Source organism: Balaenoptera musculus, chromosome 7 (genome assembly GCF_009873245.2).
Source record: "Balaenoptera musculus isolate JJ_BM4_2016_0621 chromosome 7, mBalMus1.pri.v3, whole genome shotgun sequence".
NCBI lineage: Eukaryota > Metazoa > Chordata > Mammalia > Artiodactyla > Balaenopteridae > Balaenoptera > Balaenoptera musculus.
In genome coordinates this window covers 17,300,986-17,327,212 of record NC_045791.1, presented here as the reverse complement: position 1 = coordinate 17,327,212, position 26,227 = coordinate 17,300,986, and the positions used below count along the sequence as shown (strand labels likewise).

At 39.4% G+C, this 26,227-nt stretch overlaps 1 protein-coding gene across 1 annotated transcript in view; it reads left to right on the top strand.

Annotated features, from left to right (window-relative positions):
* NCKAP5 (NCK associated protein 5) overlaps nucleotides 1-26,227 on the top strand; it is a 953,343-nt gene that overhangs the window by 639,997 nt on the left and 287,119 nt on the right. The window contains exon 7 of the mRNA XM_036858046.1: nucleotides 20,377-20,526. Within this exon, the coding sequence (XP_036713941.1) occupies nucleotides 20,377-20,526 (150 nt within the window). The remainder of the gene's footprint in view (nucleotides 1-20,376; nucleotides 20,527-26,227) is intronic.

Sequence of the window (26,227 nt, the reverse complement as noted above, 5' to 3'; positions counted from 1 at the left end):
AGCTACAGCCAGAGTGCTTCAGGGCTAGTGTCTTTAGTGATAGGAAAAGTCAATAAAGGGATGATCTGGTATCTCGGAGACCAGGGCTGCTTGGAAGGGGTTGGATCATTTCATATTGTATTAGGGTAGCCAAGAGCTTAGGCCATTTTTACCAACTGTTTATTGTGATGTTGCTGTGTGCCTGGTAGCCAGCCTCTGTTATCCGTGATTTTCTAAGGAAGCAGTTGTAGTGTGACACGTGAAGGTCAATCGCTATACAGAGATGAACAGGATAGTTAGCAAGTCTCAGGTGCTCAGAAGGAGGAAAGTTACCTCCAGTATCCACCTACATCATTTTGCACGTGAGGAAACAATGTCACAGATACCCAAGGGGCGTGATCAAGGCAGCCCTGCCCATGAGTGGCACACCTGGGATGAGAAATCCGCTCAGTAGCTAGTTTTTTGCTTCCTCCCTCCCTGCAGCAACAGGAGGTTGCTTAGCACTGAGATGACCATAGCTGGGATCTAGAAGACTCTTTGTAGGAGTAAGTTGGGAGACCTCTGGGAGAGCCTTTTGTTTCAGGAACCAAAACTTGGCTGGTTCATTATTCTTGAAACGCACAGAGATTTTGCATGAAGAAAATGCTTGCTCAAGTTTTTTATGCACATTTATATAACTTTTCATATGTATGTGTGTGTGTATATGTATATATGTATATGTGTGTATATATATATAATATTCTGACTTTTCTAATTGTCTGTTAGGATCATGCTTATTTCTTGCTAATTTATCTGAATCTCCTTCTCTCTCTCACCAAGATGAGTCATCTGGCAGGGTTACAGGTTGTCTTCACCAAGTAGCTCTTTGTCTGTCTACACCCACTGTGGCTGTGAGCAACTTGTCAGGATGTACGTCCCACTCGATGCCGAAGAAACACCTCAAGTGATAGCTTTCTGCCGCTTTCAGGGGTTAGGGATAAAAATAAGAGTTTTAATGTCAAAATGCACACCAGGACAACATTGCTGGCAAGATTTCTTCCGTAAAATCCTCAAACAGTTGGGCCCTATGCTGTGCATTGGGTTTTGCCTGACTAGAGAGAGCAGGTATTATGTAAATTATACTAGAAAAAAAAAGTAATATTCTTGCTTTATCCTTAAGTTCCATTTAGGTGCAAATAAGTGAAGCTGCTGTCTGTTCTGACATGAGCCCCCAAGAGAATTAACTAGATAATCCATCTCTGACTTTCAAAAGTACAACTAATGCACCACATTAGAGCTTTTCTTTTAGGTAACTCCAGGAGGGAGAAAGCAGGGAGGAACTGAGTATCTTGATTAGGAGTGTGTCTGTGAGTCTCCAGAAATTGCCAGGGCTTTTTAGGGTAGACAACTATACGACTTAAAAGGGCTTCTTTGTGAGATGTGTGTGCTGGGGCTGTCCCTTAAAGGATAAACATGCAAAATCTCATTTTCTAGGAGTGGAAATCAATGTAGTGGTGCTTTCATCTTTTATGCAAGTGGTTTATCAATCCATTGCTTTATCTTTCTGATAGCAAAATACTGGCTTAAAATATTGATAGTTTTCTGTTGAAAGTACTTAAGAATATTTAAGTAGTTCAGCATTAAGCTTGTGCACAGTGTCATCAGAGGTAAATCAGGGCAATGTCATCCCTCATTCAGTGTGATCACATTCAGCAACACTGGACATTCATTAAATGTTTTGTGTGTTGTGCAAGGTGTGGTGATGGGGGTGTGATATATAAAACATTCCAAGCCCTGAGAGTCTTACATTATAACTGGGACCTACTAAACTGCATATAACATCTGTTTACTGAGTTTGGAATGATAAGTTTGCTTCTCCATATGAACTATTATTTTTTATAATAATAATTATTATTACTATTGTATTTGAACACTTAAAGAATTCTTTCATAGCAGAGACTTCCCAATTCAGTTTAACAAACTCAGAAGATACATAAATATTTATCTGCCAGTAATTGTCAAAACAAGAATATATATATAGTATTGATCATATTTTCTGAAACAAAAATTTGGATACATTGGTCACCTGACCCTATGTATTTATGGGGACAGTGGGATAGAAAATTTTAAATTGCTTAAATTTACTTTAAATTAGAATTCTGTCCAGGAATCGCAGACATATGGCTGTTGAGACGTATATAAAGACATCAGTAATATAGGCACCCATCCACCACTAACTAGTCAATGACTGAAATTACTGGTTCATTTTGGGATGGCCTTTGCTTAGGCCACAGCTTCCCTCTGGAGGCTATCTGGCTTCCCCGTCCCATAAATTCTCTCAGAAAACTAGGATGATGGGAGAGAGGAGGCCTTAGAAGAGGAAAAGAGAGAGAGATTTTGAATACAAATTTTAATGTCAACTTACAAATTATTTTTAACCATGTCGAAGCATTTAAGTATAGCACTAACCACTGAAATTCCCCATCTGCATAACAGTCTTACCGTTTTTGGTTTCTTTCTGCTCGGGTTACACTCAGACAACTATTTATGGGCTACAAGGACATCATTTTTATTGCTAATTTTTTTAGATGTTCGGCCACCTGAAGCATGCCTTTAATGAAAATTATAACTCATCCTATTCCACAGTAGAGTTTCCCTTTAAGTATCTTTGGAATTGAACTTTTTTTTTAAGGAAATAAATGTTGCTGATAGACAGAACAAGCAATAAAAGCATCATCTGAAAATTTATTAATGTACCTTAACAGAGCTGTTCAATGAGGAAGATAGTTGGCAATATTGAGGAGAGTTTTGAGTGAAGAATAATGTGGAGTAGATGTGAACTGATACGCCAGTGGTCGTGGTTCATATTAGAGACACAAAGAAAACACTTTGTTCTCTTATCTATCATACACATTTAATCTTGGGGGTTTTACTGTGTTCCGAGTTCACTTTGTAAGTCAAATCCAGGGATGAAAAAGAAGAGTTTTATATGTTTTGCCTGACAGTAGTAATGCTAAACTGTGAACAAATTTGGATGTTCTTTTAAAGCCCTGTGATTTATCTGACGTTATTTTTCCCCCCTTAAAATTTAGTATGCTAGTCCTGAACAAAAGCTGCTAGCGATCCCTGGGAATGTTGTTATGGTATTTGCCGAAGTGCTATCTAAAGTGACAATATATTCTGTGCACCCTTCCCACCACCAGACCACAAATGAGTAAATAAATCACAGAAGCTGAAGCCACCAGGGCTCACTGGGGCGGCTCTCAGCCAGACGGCGGGCCTCTACATTTTCATTTAGCTTGTAGTAGGTGTGTGTTTGTGTTTTGAACTAATTGAATCATCATTAACAGTGGAAATGGTTGTGGTTTGTTAAACCTGTTGTGCTGATGGTCATCTGAGGCCAGGTCTGGCATCTCTAATAAAACCGTCCACTCCCTGGAGAAATGGCCAGGGAACCTGGGGAGAGTTGCTGTCCGCAGCATGGCTCAGGGTTGGATAAAGATCACAGATTCTCAGATAGCATTAGCAGTAAGGATAAATCTATGGGTGCATGGGAAAGTCCAAAAGAACTAACTGGGTCCGTGGAAAGAGCATGACACTTGAAATTACACTGTAATTAAATTCTGGCTCTGCCACTAACTGTTAACAGGATGCTTCGTAACCTATTGGAGCCTGTTTTCTTGTCTGTAAAAGGGGCCCAGAATATTTGTCCTATGTCCCCATGGCTGTGAGTGTGTTAAAGGGTATGCCTGAGGTGGTTTGGTTTAACTCTGAGGGGTTACACAAATATTAGATGCTATTTATTATGTCTTTTGTGTTCTGGCAAGAGCTTAATGTTTCAGGCTAACACTACCAAAGTCTCTTCCTTATGTGATCAGTCCTAAATTACAGATTTTTACATTTTTAATATGAATTAGTAGGTGGATTTAACACATGGCTGGATATCCAAAATGAAAAACAAATTGTTCTAACTTCTTTGACTGACTGGCTTTCCAAATTCGGATAGTTGGTTGTCTCTTCCTATTCCCATGGTTTCATTTTGCCATCTTCAAGTTAGAAAGCTACGTGTACTTGAGGTGGGTCCCTTCCCTTCCTTTCCCTTCCCTTCCCCTTTCCTTCCCCTCCCCCCACTCTGGTCCCACCCTCCCTTCCTTCCTTCCTTCCTTCCTTTTCAGTGTTAAAAGATAAGGGCAGTCTCCGTCAGAAAAAGGATGAATGAGCTAGAACACAGTATAAATATTATTATCAGACATGCAGTGTTTCTATACGTTGGCTTTGTGTTGGCCATCAGAATTCAAAATAATAAAAATAGAGAGATGAGTGAATTTTTTTTTTAAAGCCTTGCAACCAGAAGATACTTAAAATTATTCCTCCCATAAGCAAATGCCCTTTTCACAGACAGGACCCATGTTGGGCATGATTTCCTGTGAGTGTTACAAGTATCTTTCACTAAATTCCAATTCTAATGTTGCTTACCAGGCCTTTCCTTTCTTACAGGCAGGGAATGAAATGTGCTAAATGCAAAGGTTAGATTAGGTGATGTCTATCCTAGGGCCCAAGAGAAGTACACACACACACACAAAAAAAAAGAGTTTTTTTTTGTTTCTTTTTTTCCCCCAAGGAAGACAGACAGACAGACTCTCTGGAAAAGAAGCACAAAGATTTTATTATGTAAGATATCTTCTAGGCAGCTCTAACCTTAATGGCATTCTGTATTAACATTCCTGAACTTCAGCAGTGTTTAAATACTTATTCTTCTAAATTGAGTTTTTACAGATGATCAAAATTGTAGACATTTAAAGCTAGAAGGGACCTTTGAGTTAGTCTATTTCTGTGCATTCTATTCAAAGATGAGGAAATTGAGGGACAGAGAAGTTATGTGACTTGACTAAAATCACACAGCTGGTTAGTGGCAGAGCTAGGGCTGGAATGTAGATTTCTTATTTCTACTTGTTCTAAAACTAAAATGGGTCTCTGTTCCCACCCTGGATAAGAATAGGTCACAGTGAGATGGAACTTGATGGACCTCAAGAAACATGTGAGGCTGACCCTCCTTGTATCCTGTCAAATGAAAGGCCAAAGTATGTCCACATGTGACACACACTGCCTTTTCCCTTTGCCCAAATTTGTGTTCTTTAATTATCCTCCCAGCCCTGGGCTCAGACCTAGTGTCACTCCCCCAGTGATGGGGTTGAAGATGGCAGGGCCCCCATGTTGAGGCCAAGCGTATGCACCAGGCAACCACACACACCTGGTGGGACCGAAAGAAGGGTGGGGAAGGCAATAAACTTCTTTTATTACTTTTTTGTATTATAGAAATTATGAGCTCATTGTCACAACCAGTTGTCAGTTTTCTACCTCATTTAGGACCCTGGAGGACAGATTTCTCTCTATTGTTTATAAAAACAATGGGCAAGCAAGCATTATTTTTAAATTAAGAAGACTTTCCAAGCAGGGGAGTTGTTTTCCTCCCATATTGGACACATAGAACCTCTCTTTGAACCTTATTGTCAGTGACTGTGGAAGCCATTGAAAGTAGTTACATGCTCTTAATGCCATCTGCTTCTATGAAAAGGACCCAGTATAACATGGTGGGCACTGGAGTCTCCGAACTCAAATAGAAATTTCCCAAGGGTTGCTCATCACACTAACACAGAGTAGTTTCTATGGTAGGTCAACATCTGACATATATTACTGAAGAAGGATTTAGCAATTTATGGGTGAATATGCCCAGTTTCCCTGGCTTACACCTTCTGTCCCAGTATACTATTCATAGCTACAACCGCCTTTACTCTCTGGTAGGTATTAGTTTAGATGATTAATTATATGTTCATTCTACATTCTATGTTAATCACAAGAATTAAATCAAATGGGCAACCTCAGAAGTTTATCTAAAATAAAAATGATTTATGTTCTATATTGGAGCATCTTTGTCTAGAGGCTCTTAAACTTTGGCATAGATTAGAATTACCTGGGGTGCTCTCTAAAATTACAGATCCCTGACCTCACTCCTGTTGTGATTCACTGAGGCCAGAGTCGGCCAAGGTATCTGCGTTTTAAACAAGCAACACTTCTTTCCTCCCCTTACCCCATGAACTGCTGCCAGCGGCTGTTGGCCCACTCCCTGAACAATAGTGACCTAAGAAAATGTTAGTTATTTGTCATTGTTGGAGTAACTGCATACTAAAGAATCAAAATCACAAGATAATTTACAAACTATGAGGTCTCGTTTTGTGAGATTGTCACTTTAGTCATGGTTCAGTCAACTCGTGCTTAGACTATTGCAGTAGCATCTTACTTTCCCCACATCTATGTTAACCTCCCTCCAACCCACCCTCCACACTGTACCAGAGAGCTCTTTCGGAATACAGATCCTACGATGTCAACCCCCTCCCACCTACACACACACACAGACACACACAGACACACACACACACACACACACACATACACACGAAAATAGTCAATAGCCATTAGAGTTAAGGCAGTATTCCTTGACCTGTGGCCTGGCCCCATTAGCCCATCCAGGCTCACTTTCCTCCCCAGCTATTCAGACTTTTTTAAAATTGCCCTCCCATCCTTCCACCTCATGGTCACTTCCTGGTTAAGCTCATGCTGTTAACCATGGGCATTTGCTTTCCTGACTTCTCTGGCATCCCTCTAGTATTGATTTTTTTTTTTTTTTTTTTTTTTTTTTTTTTTTGAAGCCCCTGGAAACTCTTCTTCCCAACACACATCACAGTACTGTTTTACATTTGCTGGTGACATATTGATTACTGTCTCCTTCCACAAGACTGCAAGCTCCATAAGAACAGGCTCCACATGTGTTTTTATTCACCTTTGTACCCCTGGCATCTTCCACAGTGCCTGGCACTCAGGAGCTGCTCAGTACGTATTTGTTGGATGGGTGGATTAATTAATTAGTTATGAAGTAAGGTGACCTCTTGAAACCTTCCCTGAATCCCACTGTGCTGGGCTGGGGGAAGCTGATGACCAGAAGAAGATGAGTAAGAAACATTTTGGGAAAGGGTCTTATGATCACTTTCCTGCATAATGTTTTTGACTGAACAGTAGCTGTCCATCAGTGAGGGGCTATCCCGCCTGCCCTTTGGAGTAACTGAGCCCCCTGGACTGTCACCTGTCTGAGCTGAACTGATGCAACCCAGAGCTTTGTGTTGATCGGTATTATTTTACATAGGCCTGATGATGCTGAGTACTTGAGAACAAAAGATGAGGGCTCCCCCAAAGGTGAGTCATTGCCCTGGTGACCACCTGGAGAAACTTACGGCTCCAAGGATTGCTTTACGTACTGACAAGGCAAAGTTTGATTTAAACCCTCGGATACTAACTGAACTTCTAACCTGTAGCTTCCTGCATACCGGCTGGTATTTGTTGAGGGCAACAAGCTTATGGTCTCAACCATATATGAAAGTTGTGGGGAGTGAAAGCTGTTTGTGTGGTGGCCTCACTTTTATAGAACTCGCTGTTGATTGAAGTCCATAAAGAACTGAAACGTGAAAACAGGTCACCTCTGGAATCAACTTATTCTCGTCACGGTTTGGCATCCTCAGGAGTGGACTTGGCTCATTCGTCTTGTTTCTCTCTTAGAGGTTTATATGAAGAATATATTTTATTTAAAACCGTATGTTTCTGAGCTCTGTCTTGCTCTCTTTTTACTAGGTAAATCACCAATGATCCATTAGCAAAGGAACTAAACTTTCTGACTGAAATGGGTTATTTATGTGTAGATAGACTACGTATGCTTAATTTTTAAATATATGGGCGTGCTTTTTTGAGTATAATATAAATTCAACAGATGTCCTTTCTGAAATCCACAGTAGTGATCCGTCAGTAGGGTGTAGCCATATTTCCAGCTCTTCCAGATCTCCCTTTCCCTTCTACCTCTTTCTTTCCACGTGTTTTCCTCTTTTGCTCATCTGCTTACTTAAAATATGTCCTTTCCATTTGTCCTCTTTCTCAATATTACATTACGCTCTAACACTCTCATTGGTAAGTGATTAAAGAGACAAGAGTAAAGGAAAGGGTAGGATGGATAACTCTGCAGTACTTAGTGGATTTGTTTTAGGGCATTTTAGAATCAGAACACAATGAAATGTGCTTTTAGGTCAGTGACTAGCCTGAGCAGTGTGCAGATGTGGCTTTCTTTCCTGGGCAGTGTCCCATCAGAGCAGTCACGAGCCTCCTCTCCACCTGTAGAGGACATTGGTGGCACCCTGCGCATACCTCAGAGCCATCCAGAGTGCTCCCGCGATTTCTAGCTCTCAGTGTCTGTGTTGAAGGGCACTTTTATGTGAGAAGTATTTTTTAAAAACCTTACTGCCTGTGGCAGGCTGGAAACTGACACCCCAGGAGCTGCCCCCAATTATTGATTCTTACAGGTTGGTGCATAAATGTCCCAACCGCTTAGCCCCTGGGGTGGGATGATTCTGAGCCCTGTGTTTTGCCCCATTTCCCTGAGATTCCCGTGGATTTCGCTTCAGTTGCTTACTCGTGTGCTCTTCAGTGGCTCCCTTCTCTGAGTCAATTCCTTACCTCTGTTTTCTGCATTTCTCAGATGAACTACGTGCACTCAACTCTTCGTTCTTTAAGAACCCAAGCTAGACACTAACTAATGATTTAGCAATACTAACTGGGAAATTAAGCTGTGAAGTGATATTTTGCAAGGAACCACATTCAAAAAGCCTTGACTTTTCCATCGAAGCCCTTCATCCTCTGCCTTCCCTGCTTGGGAGACCCCTTCCTACCTTGATACCACCTTTGCTGCCATCTCTGGTGCTACCTGTTCTCTTTAGTTCTTCAGACAACTCAGTTTTCTGTATCTCAAAAACAAGGCTTCCACTTGTCTCTTCAGTGCCCTTTGGCTGTAGTTCTTTATATTTCTTTCCCTTCCCTGCCACTCTTTCAAATAAGCATCTAAGAAAATTACTTCTATTTTCTCTTTTCACTTTTTGCATAACCACTGACAATTTGGGTATCACCATCACACTTGAGTCAAATAGCTCTCAAGTCCCTACTAACAACCTTCTTTTTACAAAATGTAGAGGTCCTTTTTGTGTTCTCTTGTCATTTCTGTTACCATTGAGCATATTGATAACATTTCCTTCCTGAAAATTGTGTCTTGAGTAATTGAATTCTTAGAACCTTAATATTGCAAGGGACATTTAGTCCAACCATTACATTTTACATCTGGGGGAAACTGAGGACTGAAAAGGTCTATTAATTTGCCAGCAAGGAGCAAAAATGCATCTGGCCTACCATCCAGTATGAGAACTGCTTTTGGTAAGTCCTTATTCCATACTTTCAGAGTATTCATAATTTTTATTCCTTCTGATAGAAAACCCTCCCAGCTGGTCTCCTGGCTCCTTCCCTCCTCAGCCCATTCTCCATTGTAACAGTCAGGATGCTGTTTCTAAAATGTAAATCATAACCTATCGCTCCCCTACTTAGCCTCCAATTCCTCTTTGCTTAAAATAGAACCCAAACCCCTTTCCATGCCTTGCAAGACCCCCCTATGGTCCAACTCTCTCTCTCTGATCTCATTTCCTGCTATTCTTGCTCTTAGAGCCCCTATGCTCCTTCACACGGACTCTGCCTCAGCTGGTCAGCAAGGCAAGCTTAGCGCTGCCACTCAGTACTTGCTTTGTTATTTCTTCTGTTCGGAATGTTTTTCTCCCAGACCATTGCATGGTTGCTTCCTTCCCATTATGTGGTCTCAGCTTAAATGGCCACCTCCTCAGACATGCCTTACACCAATGTCCCGTCTCATACTGTCCGTAAACATACCACTGGTTACAATTATATAGCTTACTGATTTGACTTGGAGTTTGTCATGTTTCCCACAATTAGAATACAAATTCACAGAGTATAGGAACTTCGTCGTGTTTGCCATACCTCCAGCACCTAGACCATCTAATGGCCAATAGTTTGCATTCAATAAACATTTGTAGGATAAATAAATGAATGAATGAATGATATCTGAATTTTTCTTTCCAAGAACCCTTTCTTTTGCTCTCCAATTCTATTACTCAACTACCTCTCAGTGTTTTTTGCAATATAATCAAACTGGTTTCCTCATGAACCAATAAGGACAAAATGTATTCCTCACTGGGGCCTTTGTTACAGTTTTCTCTTTGACCAAAAATCCCATCCTATGCCTCTCTAACTATTCACGTGGAATCACTCCACCAAAGCCTAAGTCATGTTCCATTTCCACGAAATCACACCTCCCAGTCATCACTGATCACCCTTTCTTCAATTACGTAAAGTGACCCTTACGTTTTATGTAACCTAAGCACTCATATATAATCTATACTGTCTTGAATTGTGTCCAGTTCTTTCATATAATAATATTTAGGCACTGTGCCTAGAAACTGTAATGTGCACGTGTGCATATGTACTGCCGATCCTCACTATTTTTGCACTTTGTGAAGTCACTCCCTAAAATTTATTTGCAATCGCAAAATCAAGCCCTGCAGTGCTTTCATGGTCATTCATGGACATTCACAGAGGAGTGAAAACTTTAAGTCATCCGACACCTGTGTTCCCAGCTTAGGTCAACCAAAGCAACGCCCCGCCTTCTTTTTTAAGCTCTTCTACTGGAAATGTGTCCTTTTTGTGCTCTATTTAGTGACACTTTTTTACGTTTTATGCTTTTTGTGAGTGGTCTTACTGTTGAAAGTGGCCCCCAAGCATAGTGTGAAGTGCTGTCTAGTGTTCCTAAGTGCAAGAAGTCTCTGCTGTGCCTTGTGGAGAAAATGGGTGTTAGATAAGCTTCGTTCAAGCATGAATTATAGTGCCGTTGGGGGTTAGTTCAGTGCTAATTAATCAACAATATATATTAAACAAGGTGTCTTTAAATAGAAACGCTCATAAAACAAGATTATGTATTGATTAATGATGAAACTGTTGCAACCAGAGGCCTCCAGAAACCTAACCCTATACTTCCCCTAGGAGCAATGATTCAGTATTTGTTAATCCAGTGCTCATGACAACTTTATAACACAACTACCATGAATAATGAGAATTGACTGCAGATGTGAGTATATTATATGTGTGGCTGTTAGCCTCATTTAGGGATTTAGGAGACAAAGAACCCAAGAGTTATTGAAATTAAGTAGTTTGCCCAGGATTATTTGCCAAGCTGATAAATGGTAGATCTGGAATCTGGTTGCTATATTCCAGTCTTTTGGCTTTCAGTTGATGACACCAGTGGCCTTTCTTTGTTTGTTTGTTTTAATTAACTATAGGATCCTAATTATTTTAGGATCTATATATATGTGTATGTATGTATATATATATATATATATATATATATATATATATATACACACACATATATATACAAAAATAGAGGTAGATGATATTTTTTTAACATCTTTATTGGAGTATAATTGCTTTACAATGGTGTGTTAGTTTCTGCTTTATAACAAAGTGAATCAGCTATACATACACATATATCCCCATATCTCCTCCCTCTTGCATCTCCCTCCCACCCTCCCTATCCCACCCCTCTAGGTGGTCACAAAGCACCGAGCTGATCTCCCTGTGCTATGCGGCTGCTTCCCACTAGCTATCTATTTTACATTTGGTAGTGTATATATGTCCATGCCACTCTCTCACTTCATCCCAGCTTACCCTTCCCCCTCCCCGTGTGCTCAAGTCCATTCTCTATGTCTGCGTCTTTATTGCTATCCTGTCCCTAGGTTGTTCAAACCACTTTTTTTTTCCTTTTTTTAGATTCCATATATATGTGTTAGCATATGGTATTTGTTTTTCTCTTTCTGACTTCACTCTGTATGACAGTCTCTAGGTCCATCCACCTCACTACAAATAACTCAATTTCATTCCTTTTTATGGCTGAGTAATATTCCGTTGTATATATGTGCCACATCTTCTTTATCCATTCATCTGTCGATGGACACTTAGGTTGCTTCCATATCCTGGCTATTGTAAATAGTGCCGCAATGAACATTGTGGTACATGTCTCTTTTTGAATTATGGTTTTCTCAGGGTATATGCCCAGTAGTGGGATTGCTGGGTCGTGTGGTAGTTCTATTTTTAGTTTTTTAACGAACCTCCATACTGTTCTCCATAGTGGCTGTATCAATTTACATTCCCACCAACAGTGCAAGAGGGTTCCCTTTTCTCCACACCCTCTCCAGAATTTACTGTTTGTACATTTTTTGATGATGGCCATTCGCACTGGTGGGAGGTTATACCTCATTGTAGTTTTGATTTGCATTTCTCTAATGATTAGTGATGTTGAGCATTCTTTCATGTGTTTTCTGGCAATCTGTATATCTTCTTCGGAGAAATGTCTATTTAGGTCTTCTGCCCATTTTGGATTGGGTTGTTTGTTTTTTTGATATTGAGCTGCATGAGCTGCTTGTGTATTTTGGAGATTAATCCTATGTCAGTTGCTTCATTTGCAAATATTTTCTTCCATTCTGAGGTTTATCTTTTCATCTTGTTTATGGTTTCCTTTGCTGTGCAAAAGCTTTGAAGTTTCATTAGGTCCCATTTGTTTATTTTTGTTTTTATTTGCATTTCTCTAGGAGGTGGGTCAAAAAGGATCTTGCTGTGATTTATGTCAGAGAGTGTCTGCCTATGTTTTCCTCTAAGAGTTTGATAGTGTCTGGCCTTACATTGAGGTCTTTAATTCACTTTGAGTTTATTTTTGTGTATGGTGTTAGGGAGTGTTCTAATTTCATTCTTTTACATGTAGCTGTCCAGGCTTCCCAGCACCACTTATTGAAGAGGCTGTCTTTTCTCCATTGTATATTCTTGCCTCTTTTATCAAAGATAAGGTGACCATATGTGCAAGGGATTATCTCTGGGCTTTCTATCCTGTTCCATTGATCTATATTTCTGTTTTTGTGCCAGCACCATACTGTCTTCATTACTATAGCTTTGTAGCATAGTCTGACGTCTGGGAGACTGATACCTCCAGCTCTGTTTTTCTTTCTCAAGATTGCTTTGGCTGTTCGGGGTCTTCTGTGTTTCATACAGATTTTTTGGAAATTTTTTGTTCTTGTTCCTTGAAAAATGCCATTGGTAGTTTGATAGGGATTGCATTGAATCTGTAGATGGCTTTGGGAAGTATAGTCATTTTCACAATGTTGATTCTTCCAATCCAGATACATGGTATATCTTTCCATCTGTTTGTATCATCTTTAATTTCTTTCATCAGTGTCTTATAGTTTTCCGCATACAGGTCTTTTGTCTCCTTAGGTAGGTTTATTACTAGGTATTTTATTCTTTTTGTTGCAATGGTAAATGGGAGTGTTTCCTTAATTTCTCTTTCAGATTTTTCATCATTGGTGTATAGGAATGCAAGAGATTTCTGTGCATTAATTTTGTACCCTGCTACTTTACCAAATTCATTGATTAGCTCTAGTAGTTTTCTGGTAGCATCTTTAGGATTCTCTGTGTATAGTGTCATATCATCTGTAAACACTGACGGTTTTACTTCTTCTTTTCTGATTTGGATTCATTTTATTTCTTTTCTTTCTCTAACTGCTGTGGCTAAATCTTCCAAAACTATGTTGAATAATAGTGATGACAGTGGGCAACCTTGTCTTGTTCCTGATCTTAGTGGAAATGGTTTCAGTTTTTCACCATTGAGAACGATGTTGGCTGTGGGTTTGTCATATATGGCCTTTATTATGTTGAGTAAGTTCCCTCTATGCCTACTTTCTGGAGGGTTTTTATCATAAATGGGTGTTGAATTTTGTTGAAAGCTTTTTCTGCATCTATTGAGATTATCATATGGTTTTTATCCTTCAGTTTGTTAATATGGTTTATCACATTGATTGATTTGCATATATTGAAGAATCCTTGCATTCCTGGGATAAACCCCGCTTGATCATGGTGTATGATCCTTTTAATGTGCTGTTGGATTCTGTTTGCTAGTATTTTGTTGAGTAGTTTTGCATCTATGTTCATCAGTGATATTGGCCTGTTGTTTTCTTTCTTTGTGACATCTTTGTCTGGTTTTGGTATCAGGGTGATGGTGGCCTCATAGAATGTGTTTGGGAGAGTTCCTCCCTCTGCTATGTTCTGGAAGAGTTTGAGAAGGATAGGTGTTAGCTCTTCTCTAAATGTTTGACAGAATTCGCCTGTAAAGCCATCTGGTCCTGGGCTTTTGTTGGTTGGAAGATTTTTAAACACAGTCTCAATTTCAGTGCTTGTGATTGTTCTGTATATATTTTCTATTTTTCCTGGTTCAGTCTCGGAAAGTTGTGCTTTTCTAAGAATTTGTCCATTTCTTCGAGGTTGTCCATTTTATTGGCATATAATTGCTTGTAATAGTCTCTCATGATCCTTTGTATTTCTGCAGTGTCAGTTGTTACTCCTCCTTTTTCATTTCTAATTCTATTGATTTGAGTCTTCTCCCTGTTTGCTTGAGGAGACTAGCTAATGGTTTATCAATTTTGTTTATCTTCTCAAAGAACCAGCTTTTAGTTTTATTGATCTTTCCTATCCTTTCCTTCTCTCTTTTTCATTTATTTCCAATCTCATCTTTGTGATTTCTTTCCTTCTGCTAAATTTGGGGGGGTTTTGTTCTTCTTTCTCTAATTGCATTAGGTGTAAATTTAGGTTGTTTATTTGAGATGTTTCTTGTTTCTTGAGGTAGGATTTTATTGCTATAGACTTCTGACTTAGAACTGCTTTTGCTGCATCCCATAGGTTTTGGGTTGTCATGTTTTCATTGTCATTTGTTTCTAGGTATTTTTTGATTTCCTCTTTGATTTCTTCAGTGATCTCTTGGTTATTTAGTAGCGTATTGTTTATTTTCCATGTGTTTGTATTTTTTTCCAGATTTCTTCCTGTAATTTATATATAGTCTCATAGTGTTGTGGTTGGAAAAGTTACTTGGTATGACTTCAGTTTTCTTAAATTTACCAAGGCTTGATTTGTGACCCAATATATAGTATATCCTGGAGAATGTTCCATGAGCACTTGAGAAGAAAGTGTATTCTGTTGTTTTTGGATGGAATGTCCTATAAATATCAATTAAGTCCATCTTGTTTAATGTATCATTTAAAGCTCGTTTCCTTATTTATTTTCATTTTGTATTATCTGTCCATTGGTGAAAGTGTGGTGTTAAAGTCCCCTACTATGATTGTGTTACTGTCAATTTCCCCTTTCATGGCTGTTAGCATTTCCCTTATGTATTGAGGTGCTCCTATTTTGGGTGCATAAATACTTAAAATTGTTATATCTTCTTCTTGGATTGATCCCTTGATCATTATGTAGTGTCCTTCTTTGTCTCTTGTAATAGTCTTTATTTTAAAGTCTATTTTGTCTGATACGAGAATTGCTACTCCAGCTTTCTTTTGATTTCCGTTTGCATGGAATATCTTTATCCATCCCCTTACTTTCAATCTGTATATGTCCCTGGTCTGAAGTGGGTCTCTTATAGACAGCATACATACGGGTCTTGTTTTTGTATCCACTCAACCAGTCTGTGTCTTTGGTTGGAGCATTTAATCCATTTACATTTAAGGTAGTTATCGATATGTATGTTCCTATTACCATTTTCTTAATTGTTTTGGGTTTGTTATTGTAGGTCTTTTCCTTCTCTTGTGTTTCCTGCCTAGAGAAGTTCCTTTAGCATTTGTTGTAAAGCTGGTTTGGTGGTGCTGAATTCTCTTAACTTTTGCTTGTCTGTAAAGGTTTTAATTTCTCCATCGAATCTGAATGAGATCCTTGCTGGGTAGAGTAATCTTGGTTGTAGGTTTTTCCCTTTCATCACTTAAATATGTCCTGCTACTTCCTTCTGGCCTGCAGAGTTTCTGCTGAAAGATCAACTGTTAACCTTATGGAGATTCCCTGGTATATTATTTGTTGCTTTTCCCTTGCTGCTTTTAATATTTTTTCGTTGTTTTTAATCTTTGATAGTTTGATTAATATGTGTCTTGGCATGTTTCTCCTTGGATTTATCCTGTATGGGACTCTCTGCACTTCCTGGACTTGGCTGACTATTTCCTTTCCCATATTAGGGAAGTTTTCAAGTATAATCTCTTCAAATATTTTCTCAGCTCCTTTCTCTCTCTCTTCTCCTTCTGGGACCCCTATAATTCGAATGTTGGTGCGTTGAATGTTGTCCCAGAGGTCTCTTAGACTGTCTTCATTTCTTTTCAGTCTTTTTTCTTTATTCTGCTCTGCAGTAGTTATTTCCACTATTTTATCTTCCAGGTCACTTATCCGTTCTTCTGCCTCAGTTATTCTGCTATTGATTCCTTCTAGAGAATTTTTAATTTCATTTATTGTGTTGTTCATCATTGTTTGTTTGCTCTTTAGTTCCTCTAGGTCCTTGTTAAATGCTTCTTGTATTTTCTCCATTCTATTTCCAAGATTTTGAATCATCTTTACTATCATTACTCTGAGTTCTTTTTAGGTAGACTGCCTATTTCCTCTTCATTTGTTTGGTCTGGTGTGTTTTTACCTTACTCCTTCATCTGCTGTGTATTTCTCCATCTTCTCATTTTGCTTAACTTAATGTGTTTGGGGTCTCCTTTTCGCAGGCTGCAGGTTCATAGTTCCCGTTGTTTTTGTTGTCTGCCCCCAGTAGCTGAGGTTGGGTCAGTGGGTTATGTAGGTTTCCTGGTGGAGGGGACTGATGCCTGTGTTCTGGTGGATGAGGCTGGATCTTGTCTTTTTCGTGGGCAGGACTGCGTCCAGTTGTGTGTTTTGGGGCATCTGTGACCTTATTATGGTTTTAGGCAGCCTCTCTGCTAATGGGTAGGGTTGTGTTCGTGTCTTGCTGGTTGTTTGGCATGGGGTGTCCTGCACTGTAGCTTGCTGGTCATTGAGTGGAGCTGGGTCTTAGCGTTGAGATGGATATCTCTGGGAGAGCTTTCAGCATTTGATATTACTTGGAGCCGGGAGGTGTCTGGTGGACCAGTGTCCTGAACTCGGTTCCCCCACCTCAGTGGCTCAGGCCTGAGACCCGGCCGGAGCACCAGGACCCTGTCAGCCACATGGCTCAGAAGAAAAGGGAGAAAGACACAAAGAAAGAGAGACAGAGAGAGAGAGAGAGAGGGAGAGAGAGGGAGGGAGGGTGGGAGGGAGGAAGAAGGAACAGAAAATAGTTATTAAAATAGAAAATTTAAAAATATATTATTAATAATTTTAAAAGTCAAAAAAATAAATAAATAAATAAGTTAATAAGAAAAATAAAGAAGAGAACAGCCAGACCTAAAAGCAAATTCAGCAATAATAACAAGCACTAAAAACTATACAAAAAACAAAAAAAAACGGACAGACAGAACCCTAGGACAAATTGTAAAAGCAAAGCTATACAGACGAAATCACGGAAAGAAGCATACACATACACACTCAGAAAAAGAGAAAAAGGAAAAATATATACATTAAAAAAAGGAACAGAGCAAGCGAATCAATAAACAAATCTACCAATGATAATAAGCTTTAAATACTAAACTAAGAAAAACATAAAACCAGAAACATATTAGATGCAGAAAGCAAACCCCAAGTCTTCAGTTGCTGCTAAAGTCCACCGCCTCAATATTGGGATGATTCATTGTCTATTCAGGTATTCCACAGAAGCAGGCACATCAAGTTGATTGTGGAGATTTAATCCGCTGCTCCTGAGGCTGCTGGGAGAGATTTCCCTTTCTCTTCTTTGTTCGCACAGCTCCTGGGGTTCAGCTTTGGATTTGGCCCCGGCTCTGCATGTAGGTCTCCTGAGGGCATCTGTTCTTCGCCCAGACAGGAAGGGGTTAAAGGAGCAGCTGATTCAGGGGCTCTGGCTCACTCAGGCCAAGAGGAGGGAGGGATACGGAATGTGGGGCGAGCCTGTGGCAGCAGAGGCGTCGTGACGTTGCAGCAGCCTGAGGCGCGCTGCGCGTTCTCCCGGGGAAATTGTCCCCGGATCACGGGACCCTGGCAGTGGTGGGCTGCACAGGCTCCCGGGAGGGGAGGTGTGGAGAGTGACCTGTGTTTGCCCACAGGCTTCTTGGTGGCGGCAGCAGCAGCCTTAGCATCTCATGCCCGTCTCTGGGGTCCGCGCTGATAGCTGTGGCTCGAGCCTGTCTCTGGAGCTCATTTAGGCGGTGCTCTGAATCCCTTTTCCTCGTGCACCCCGAAACAATGGTCTCTTGCCTCTTAGGCAGTTCCAGACTTGTTCCCAGACTCCCTCCTGGCTAGCCGTGGTGCACTAGCCCCCTTCAGACTGTGTTCACGCAGCCAACCCCAGTCCTCTCCCTGGGGTCTGACCTCCGAAGCCCGAGCCTCAGCTCCCAGCCCCCGCCCGCCCCGGCGGGTGAGCAGACAAGCCTCTCTGGCTGGTGAGTGCTGGTCAGCACCAATCCTCTGTGTGGGAATCTCTCCGCTTTGCCCTCTGCACCCCTGTGGCTGCGCTCTCCTCCGTGGCTCCGAAGCTTCCCCCCTCTGCCACCCACAGTCTCCGCCCGCGAAGGGACTCCTAGTGTGTGGACACCTTTCCTCCTTCACAGCTCCTTCCCACTGGTGCAGGTCCCATCCCTTTTCTTTTGTCTCTGTTTTTCCTTTTTTCTTTTGCCCTACCCAGGTACAAGTGGGGAGTTTCTTGCCTTTTGGGAAGTCTGAGGTCTTCTGCCAGCGTTCTGTAGGTGTTCTGTAGGAGTCATTCCGCATGTAGATGTATTTTTGATGTATTTGTGGGGAGGAAGGTGATCTCCATGTCTTACTCCTCCGCCATCTTGAAGGTCCCTCCCTAGATGATTTTTTTTTAAAAGCTTGCTTTACTGTCCCAAGTTAGTGTTTAATTACAGTGATCCCAAATCTTGAAAGAGAAGTAGGAGGACCTCTTTATTTCAAAATTGTGTTGGTAACTCTGCAGATTTCAAGTTTCTTATCATGGAAATGAAAGTCTGCTGATTCAACAAACCTTAAAGAATCAAAGCTGTAAAAATACAGTCATAACCTGGATTTTTGTCCCGGCCTGAGGATCTGCACATTAAACTTGCTGAGCATGAATCTGAGCTGAACTTACACCTGCTGCAGAAGTGAACACACCTGTACGTTGTATGTGGCCTTGCCCAGGCCTGATTTCATAAAGAGCTATCACCTGCCTAGTCAGTTGCACATTCATATAAAGAAATGGAAATTATATGTTGAAATCTGTAGGAAACAGATTAACACCTGTTTATCTGTATAGATTAACATGGATCAAGTTTCTATGTAGTCTCCAGTGTTTCATATATCTATACATACACATGTATACTTATATATGTGTACATATACATTGACGTTTTTACTTACTTCATATCTTATTTTCAAAAAATAAGTTAAATAATTTCAGGACTTCCAAAGTACTTTCATGAACACAGTTTGAAAACCTGTTTTTTTTTTCCCACTTATGCTATTCTTTTCTCAGTAGATTTTTTAAGTGCTTAAAGGTTAAGAATCATATTTTTTGTGCTTCTGTATTTGCAGATGATCTTAGTTTAAGGCTAAATATAAAGAAGCCTCTCACCATTGATAATCCAGTTTAGCCCACATGGTTGCCAACCAACTGTTATTAATACAAGGATTTCTGCAGCATTGTGGTTAGAATTAAAAAGTGTGACGGAATGATGTCACCTGATTCTGTAGCACGGTATCTTGATGTATGTACAAAAATGGATGAAATTTTATTTTTATATAATAGGCTCTTGACATTTCTTTTTCCCTTGAAAACAAGAGCCAATCATGAGGCTCAAATTAATACTTCTCGACTTCCAAAGAGCTGCCAGAGACAAGGTTGAGTGAGGAGCCTCCAGCAAACCGGGAGGGAAGACAAGATAACATTTTATGTTTGCCTCAAGGCTCTAGTACAAATCCGGGAGTGTTAGAAAGGGGACTGTAGGGCCCTTAAGAGCCATGTCATTAGTGAGCCAAAGGAACTAAATGGTTTCAGCTTAGAATTCTGAAATCATTATCATTTCAGTATTTTGTGATATTTACTTTTCCCTTAAATTAATTGAATAGTTGCATGTCCAGTGACTTTGATGATCTTATTTTGAGGAGCTAAGCTGTTCACAAGTCAAGGTATCAAGGTTGACTTATTTTTCCCCAGTTTAGAGCACAGCTGAATTTCATGCTGCATATAAAAATGGATTAACCACATGACTCCACCTACCGTCTTTATGGGCTCGGTCACTTCTCCAACAGAGCAGAGGACATGTGCATTCAGTGGTGGTCACTCAGTGACTTGTCCCACCAAGATTCATTAAAATTATCTACTGTGTTTACTAATATAAGCCCCACTCAGAATTTGTTTAGCAAAACCTTCTCTAACTCAGCCCCGGAAAGACTGCAAAAAGAGTAGGGAGGTTCCAAACTTCTCAACCTTAAACTCTTGCTTATTTTTCAGTGGAGATTATTGAAAGCAACAATTCTTTCTTGCTTCAGGAAAAACTGTCAGAGGAAGAGAGAAAACACAAGGAAGCTTTGGAAGACCGTCACATGGTGGTAGATGAGGATTCAAGGAGTGAAGGCAGCAGTGCAGATGAGGGGAAAGAAAAGACCAAATTGCTGTTAGAAAGATTGAAGGCTCTAGAGGTAAGAAATGGAACCATTTTTACACGTTTACAGAAAAATAACCGTGTTCTGCTTCCTGTATTGGCCCCGCTTTTGAGTGAATATAAATCTTCCTTTCTTAGGTCTCCCAGACTAATAGGGTCTAGCAGCTCCCATTGGGATGCCTTTGTCAATGATGAGCACAGAGTTAAAATTTGTGACCCTGAAAGAGTCTTGACCTAGTGACTATGATTGTACTGCCTTAAAAAAGTGCATAGATCAATAATTCATTTTACTTTCAGTTTGACCCTCAAACTGGATCAGTTTCCCTGAAATTGCAAGTTCCTTGAGGGAAGGGCTATGTGATATTTCGCTTTGTTTCCCAATGCCTAATGATCAAATAAGTGAATGAATAAACAAAATATTGAATTCTATATAAGGGTGATTGTAAGAAAAGTAATTTTAAGCAGTAGAGCTATTTCTTCAAAAAACAAAAAAGCTTGTGCAGAAGTGCACCATGTAAGACATATAAAAATAGAGGTGAAGTTGAGCTAAGGGGTGCTTTAAGGAGAGTTTTCAACCACTGTAGTCCTCCAAAACAGTTTGAAAACTCTGGTCTATTGCTTAGTGGCATTTGACATCACTTAAGAGTGTTAATTCCTGAATATTTATAGCAGTCCTCAAAGAGCATTTCAGTTATTAGGTCACATGCTGAAAGATCTAGCAAAGATGCCTTTTTCCATGAGTTGGGTTACCTACTTTCAGTAAATGTTCTGTTTGCATATAGAACTGGGACGTAATCATTTTTAAGCAAGGACTATGGTAAGCCTGCCTTTTCTTAAACTAGGCACAAGGGACCTTCAACCAGTATCTAAAAATGTAGTTCTTCCATAGTGTCTACAGAATCCTGAAACTTCCTGCAGTAATGTGAAGAAATAAGACCTCGAGAGATCTTGTTTTCTACAGTAGGTTTCTGCAGTCCTGACCCTAACCCTAACCTACCACCTTGTCTGTAGGTGCATGCCATTTTTACTTAATTTCCTCAGCAATAGTGAAGCAAAATAAATAAGATTATGGACTTTGGAGTTGGGTTTGAATCTCAGTTCTATTATTTTCTAGTTTTGAAACCTTAGGCAAATTAATTAGGCTCTCTGTGTGTCTGTTTCCTCAACTGCAAAACTGGGGATGATAATAGTAACTTTCCTTACAGGGAAGTATCGAGGGTTAAGTGAGTTAATATTTGTACGGCAGTGCCTGGCATATGGTCTTTTCTGTCCTCCTACTCCAAGGCTCCTGCCTTTCCTTACATGATTTTTCCCCCATTTATCTGAATGCAATGATTAATATAAGAAATATGAATGAAAAACTTCAGCTGCTCTACACAGGAGTGACTTAAGTGCGTTATGTCACATATGGGGCAGAAGAGAGGTCAATTTAAGGAACCACTGATGGTTCCTTTTCAGCAAAGGGCCAATAATCACCCCTGTTTCCCCAAAGGTTCTCATAGTTTTAGCGTTTTTAATATAATCACCATGAAAAGTGGGAAAGCCTTCTCAAGGGAAACCGAGGTGGTTATCTGAGAGTTTTGAGAACTGATGGCTTTGTCTTGAGGTTGAATTAACTGGATTTAATAGTAGGAAGGAGTTGATATTACAATTTATTTCCCTAGAACCGTATACTTAAATTGTTAGTTTTGTTGATGATTGCGGTGCACATTGCTTTTAGTTCATCTAATTGTCACTGAGATAACTTTGTGAAGGACATTTTATTTAATCAAGCTAAAAGTATTTAAAAAATACCTTTGGCAGCAAATGTTTCTTAAACCCTCACTGAGTAAATGAGAAGCACTATTTTTTTTCCTTTCACAAAGATCTTTACACTTGAGGCAACAACTCTTGCCTCCAGCATCATTTGGATGCAATAGATGATATCTCTAAATGCCATGAAGCCCCGCAATTTTAATTTACAAACATATTTTATTTTCTAAATTAATGTCCTCTAGTCAGTGTCATAGCTTGTTCTGTAAAATTCTTTGCTCAATAGTAAATGAACTCTCTTCTTTGCTCCCAAATCTCACTGTTGTCTACTTAAACAGATAATAAAAAGAAATCGTATCACATATAGACATACCCCACATGTATGGGGGGTATGTCACACACTCATACATCATCTGATTTTCATATGAATTTCATTTTACTTTATTTCATTTTTGAAAATTTACTATTTGTGGTCTCTGTATAGAATCCTTTGCATAAGTTAGCAATTACTGTGAAAAGATAGAGGGCTGCTTTTGACGGATCGTAATCACAGCTGGTCACAGACCCCCCACATAGATTTATACACTTTAACAAAATGCTCTTTTGCAAGATTGCAGGTGAATTAACCATAATGCTTCAAAATTATTTGGGTGCATTTTGATGTCATAGAGCAAGATTTTAGAAAAACAAAACTATTTTCCATCAGTGTATTTTTGAAACAACCATATTTGTGTACCTTAATCCCTTGGCCCCTGGTGTGGTAGGAGCAGAGAGGGATGGTTGTCAGGGTGATGGAAAACAGATTTCCTTAATTCCTGCTCCACAAACAGGTCCCAAGAAGGTGCAGAAAAGAAGCGACACAAACTTACTTTTAATATTATGTTCTTGATGAATATCACTATGTTATTCAAAACCAGCCTAGGGAGGAATGGATTGGGAGTTTGAGATTAGCAGTTGCAAACTATTATATATAGAATGGATAAACAACAAGGTCCTACTGTATAGCACAGAGAACTGTATTCAGTATCCTGTGAAAAACCATAATGGAAAAGAATATGAAAAAGAATGTGTGTGTATATATATGTGTAACTGAATCACTTCACTGTACAGAAATTACCACAACACTGTAAATCAACTGTACATGAATAAAATACATTTTATTTTTTTAATATCTTTATTGGAGTATAATTGCTTTACAATGTTGTGTTAGTTTCTGCTGTACAACAAAGTGAATCAGCTATAAGTATACATATATCCCCATATCCCCTCCCTCTTGAGCCTCCCTCCCACCCTCCCTATCTCACCCCTCTAGGTGGTCACAAAGCACCGAGCTGATCTCCCTGTGCTATGTGGCTTCTTCCCACTACCTATCGGTTTTACATTTGGTAGTGTATATATGTCTATGCCACTCTCTCACTTCGTCCCAGCTTACCGTAACTTCCTCCACTGTGTGCTCAAGTCCGTTCTCTACGTCTGCGTTTTTATTCCTGCCCTGCCACTAGGTTCATCAGTACGGTTTTTTAGATTCCATATATATGTGTTAGCATACGGTATTTGTTTTTCTCTTTCTGACTTACTTCACTCTGTATGACAGACTCTAGGTCCATCCACCTCATTACAAATAATTCAATTTCGTTCCTTTTATGGCTGAGTAATATTCCATTGTATGTATGTGCACCATCTTCTTTATTGATTCATCTGTCAATGGACATTTAGGTTGTTTCCATGTCCTAGAAATTGTAAATAGTGCTTCAATGAACATTGTGGTATATGCATCTTTTTGAATTATGGTTTTCTCAAGGTATATGCCCAGTAGTGGGATTGTTCTATTTTTAGTTTTTTAAGGAACCTCCATACTGTTCTCCATAGTGGCTGTATCAATTTACATTACAACCGACAGTGCAGGAGGGTTCCCTTTTCTCCACACCCTCTCCAGCATTTATTGTTTGTAGATTTTTTGATGATGGCCATTCTGACCAGTGTGAGGGGATACCTCATTGTAGTTTTGATTTGCATTTCTCTAATGATTAGTGATGTTGAGCATTCTTTCATGTGTTTGCTGGCAATTTGTATATCTTCTTTGGAGAAATGTCTGTTTAGGTCTTCTGCCCATTTTTGGATTGGGTTGTTTGTTTTTTGATATTGAGCTGCATGAGCTGCTTGTATATTTTGGAGATTAATCCTTTGTCAGTTGCTTCATTTGTAAATATATTCTCCCATTCTAAGGGTTGTCTTTTCATCTTGTTTATGGTTTCCTTTGCTGTGCAAAAGCTTTGAAGTTTCATTAGGTCCCATTTGTTTATTTTTGTTTTTATTTCCATTTCTCTAGGAGGTGGGTCAAAAAGGATCTTGCTGTGATTTATGTCATGGAGTGTTCTGCCTATGTTTTCCTCTAAGAGTTTGATAGTGTCTGGCCTTACATTTAGGTCTTTCATCCACTTTGAGTTTATTTTTGTGTATGGTGTTAGGAAGTGTTCTAATTTCATTCTTTTACATGTAGCTGTCCAGTTTTCCCAACTCCACTTATTGAAGAGGCTGTCTTTTCTCCATTGTATATTCTTGCCTCCTTTGTCAAAGATAAGGTGACCATATGTGCATGGGTTTATCTCTGGGCTTTCTATCCTGTTCCATTAATCTGTGTTTCTGTTTTTGTGCCAGTACCATACTTTCTTGATTACTGTTGCTTTGTAGTATAGTCTGAAGTCAGGGTGCCTGATTCCTCCAGCTCTGTTTTTCTTTCTCAAGATTGCTTTGGCTATTCGGGGTCTTTTGTGTTTCCATACAAATTGTGAAATATTTTGTTTTAGTTCTGTGAAAAATGCCATTGCTAATTTGATACGGATTGCATTGAATCTGTAGATTGCTTTGGGTAGTATTCATTTTCACAATGTTGATTCTTCCAATCCAAGAACATGGTATATCTTTCCATCTCTTTATATCGTTTTTTATTTCTTTCATCACTATCTTATAGTTTTCTGCATACAGGTCTTTTGCCTCCTTAGGTAGGTTTATTCCTAGGTATTTTACTCATTTTGTTGCAGTGGTGAATGGGAGTATTTCCTTGATTTCTCTTTCCGATTTTTCATTGTTAGTGTATAGGAATGCAAGAGATTTCTATGCAGTAATTTTGTGTCTTGCTACTTTACCAAATTCACTGATTAGGTCTAGTAGTTTTCTGGTGACATCTTTAGGATTTTCTATGTGTAGTATTATGTCATCTGCAAACAGTGACAGTTTTACTTCTTCTTTTACAATTTGGATTCCTTTAATTTCTTTTTCTTCTCTGACTGCTGTGGCTAAAACTTCCAAAACTATGTTGAATAATAGTGGTGAGACTGGGCACCCTTGTCTTGTTCCTGATCTTAGAGGAAATGCTTTCAGTTTTTCACCAATGAGAATGATGTTGGCTGTGGGTTTGTCATATATGCTTTTATTATGTTTAGTAAGTTCCCTCTATGCCTACTTTCTGGAGAGTTTTTATCATAAATGGGTGTTAAAGTTTGATAGAAGTTTTTTCTGCATCTATTGAGATTATCATATGGTTTTTATCCTTCAGTTTGTTAATGTGGTGTATCACATTGACTGATTTGCATATATTGAAGAATCCTTGCATTCTTGGGATAAACCCCACTTGATCATGGTGTATGATCCTTTTAATGTGCTGTTGGATTCTTTTGCTAGTATTTTGTTGATGATTTTTGCATCTATGTTCATCAGTGATATTGGCCTGTAGTTTTCTTTCTTTGTGACATCTTTGTCTGGTTTTCATGTCAGGATGATGGTGGCTTCGTAGAATGCTTTTGGGAGTGTTCCTCCCTCTGCTATATTTTGGAAGAGTTTGAGAAGGATCGGTGTTAGCTCTTCTCTAAATATTTGACAGAGTTCGCCTGTGAAGCCATCAGGCCCTGGGATTTTGTTTGTTGGAGGATTTTTAATCACAGTTTCAATTTCAGTGCTTATGATTCATCTCTTCTTGTTTTCTATTT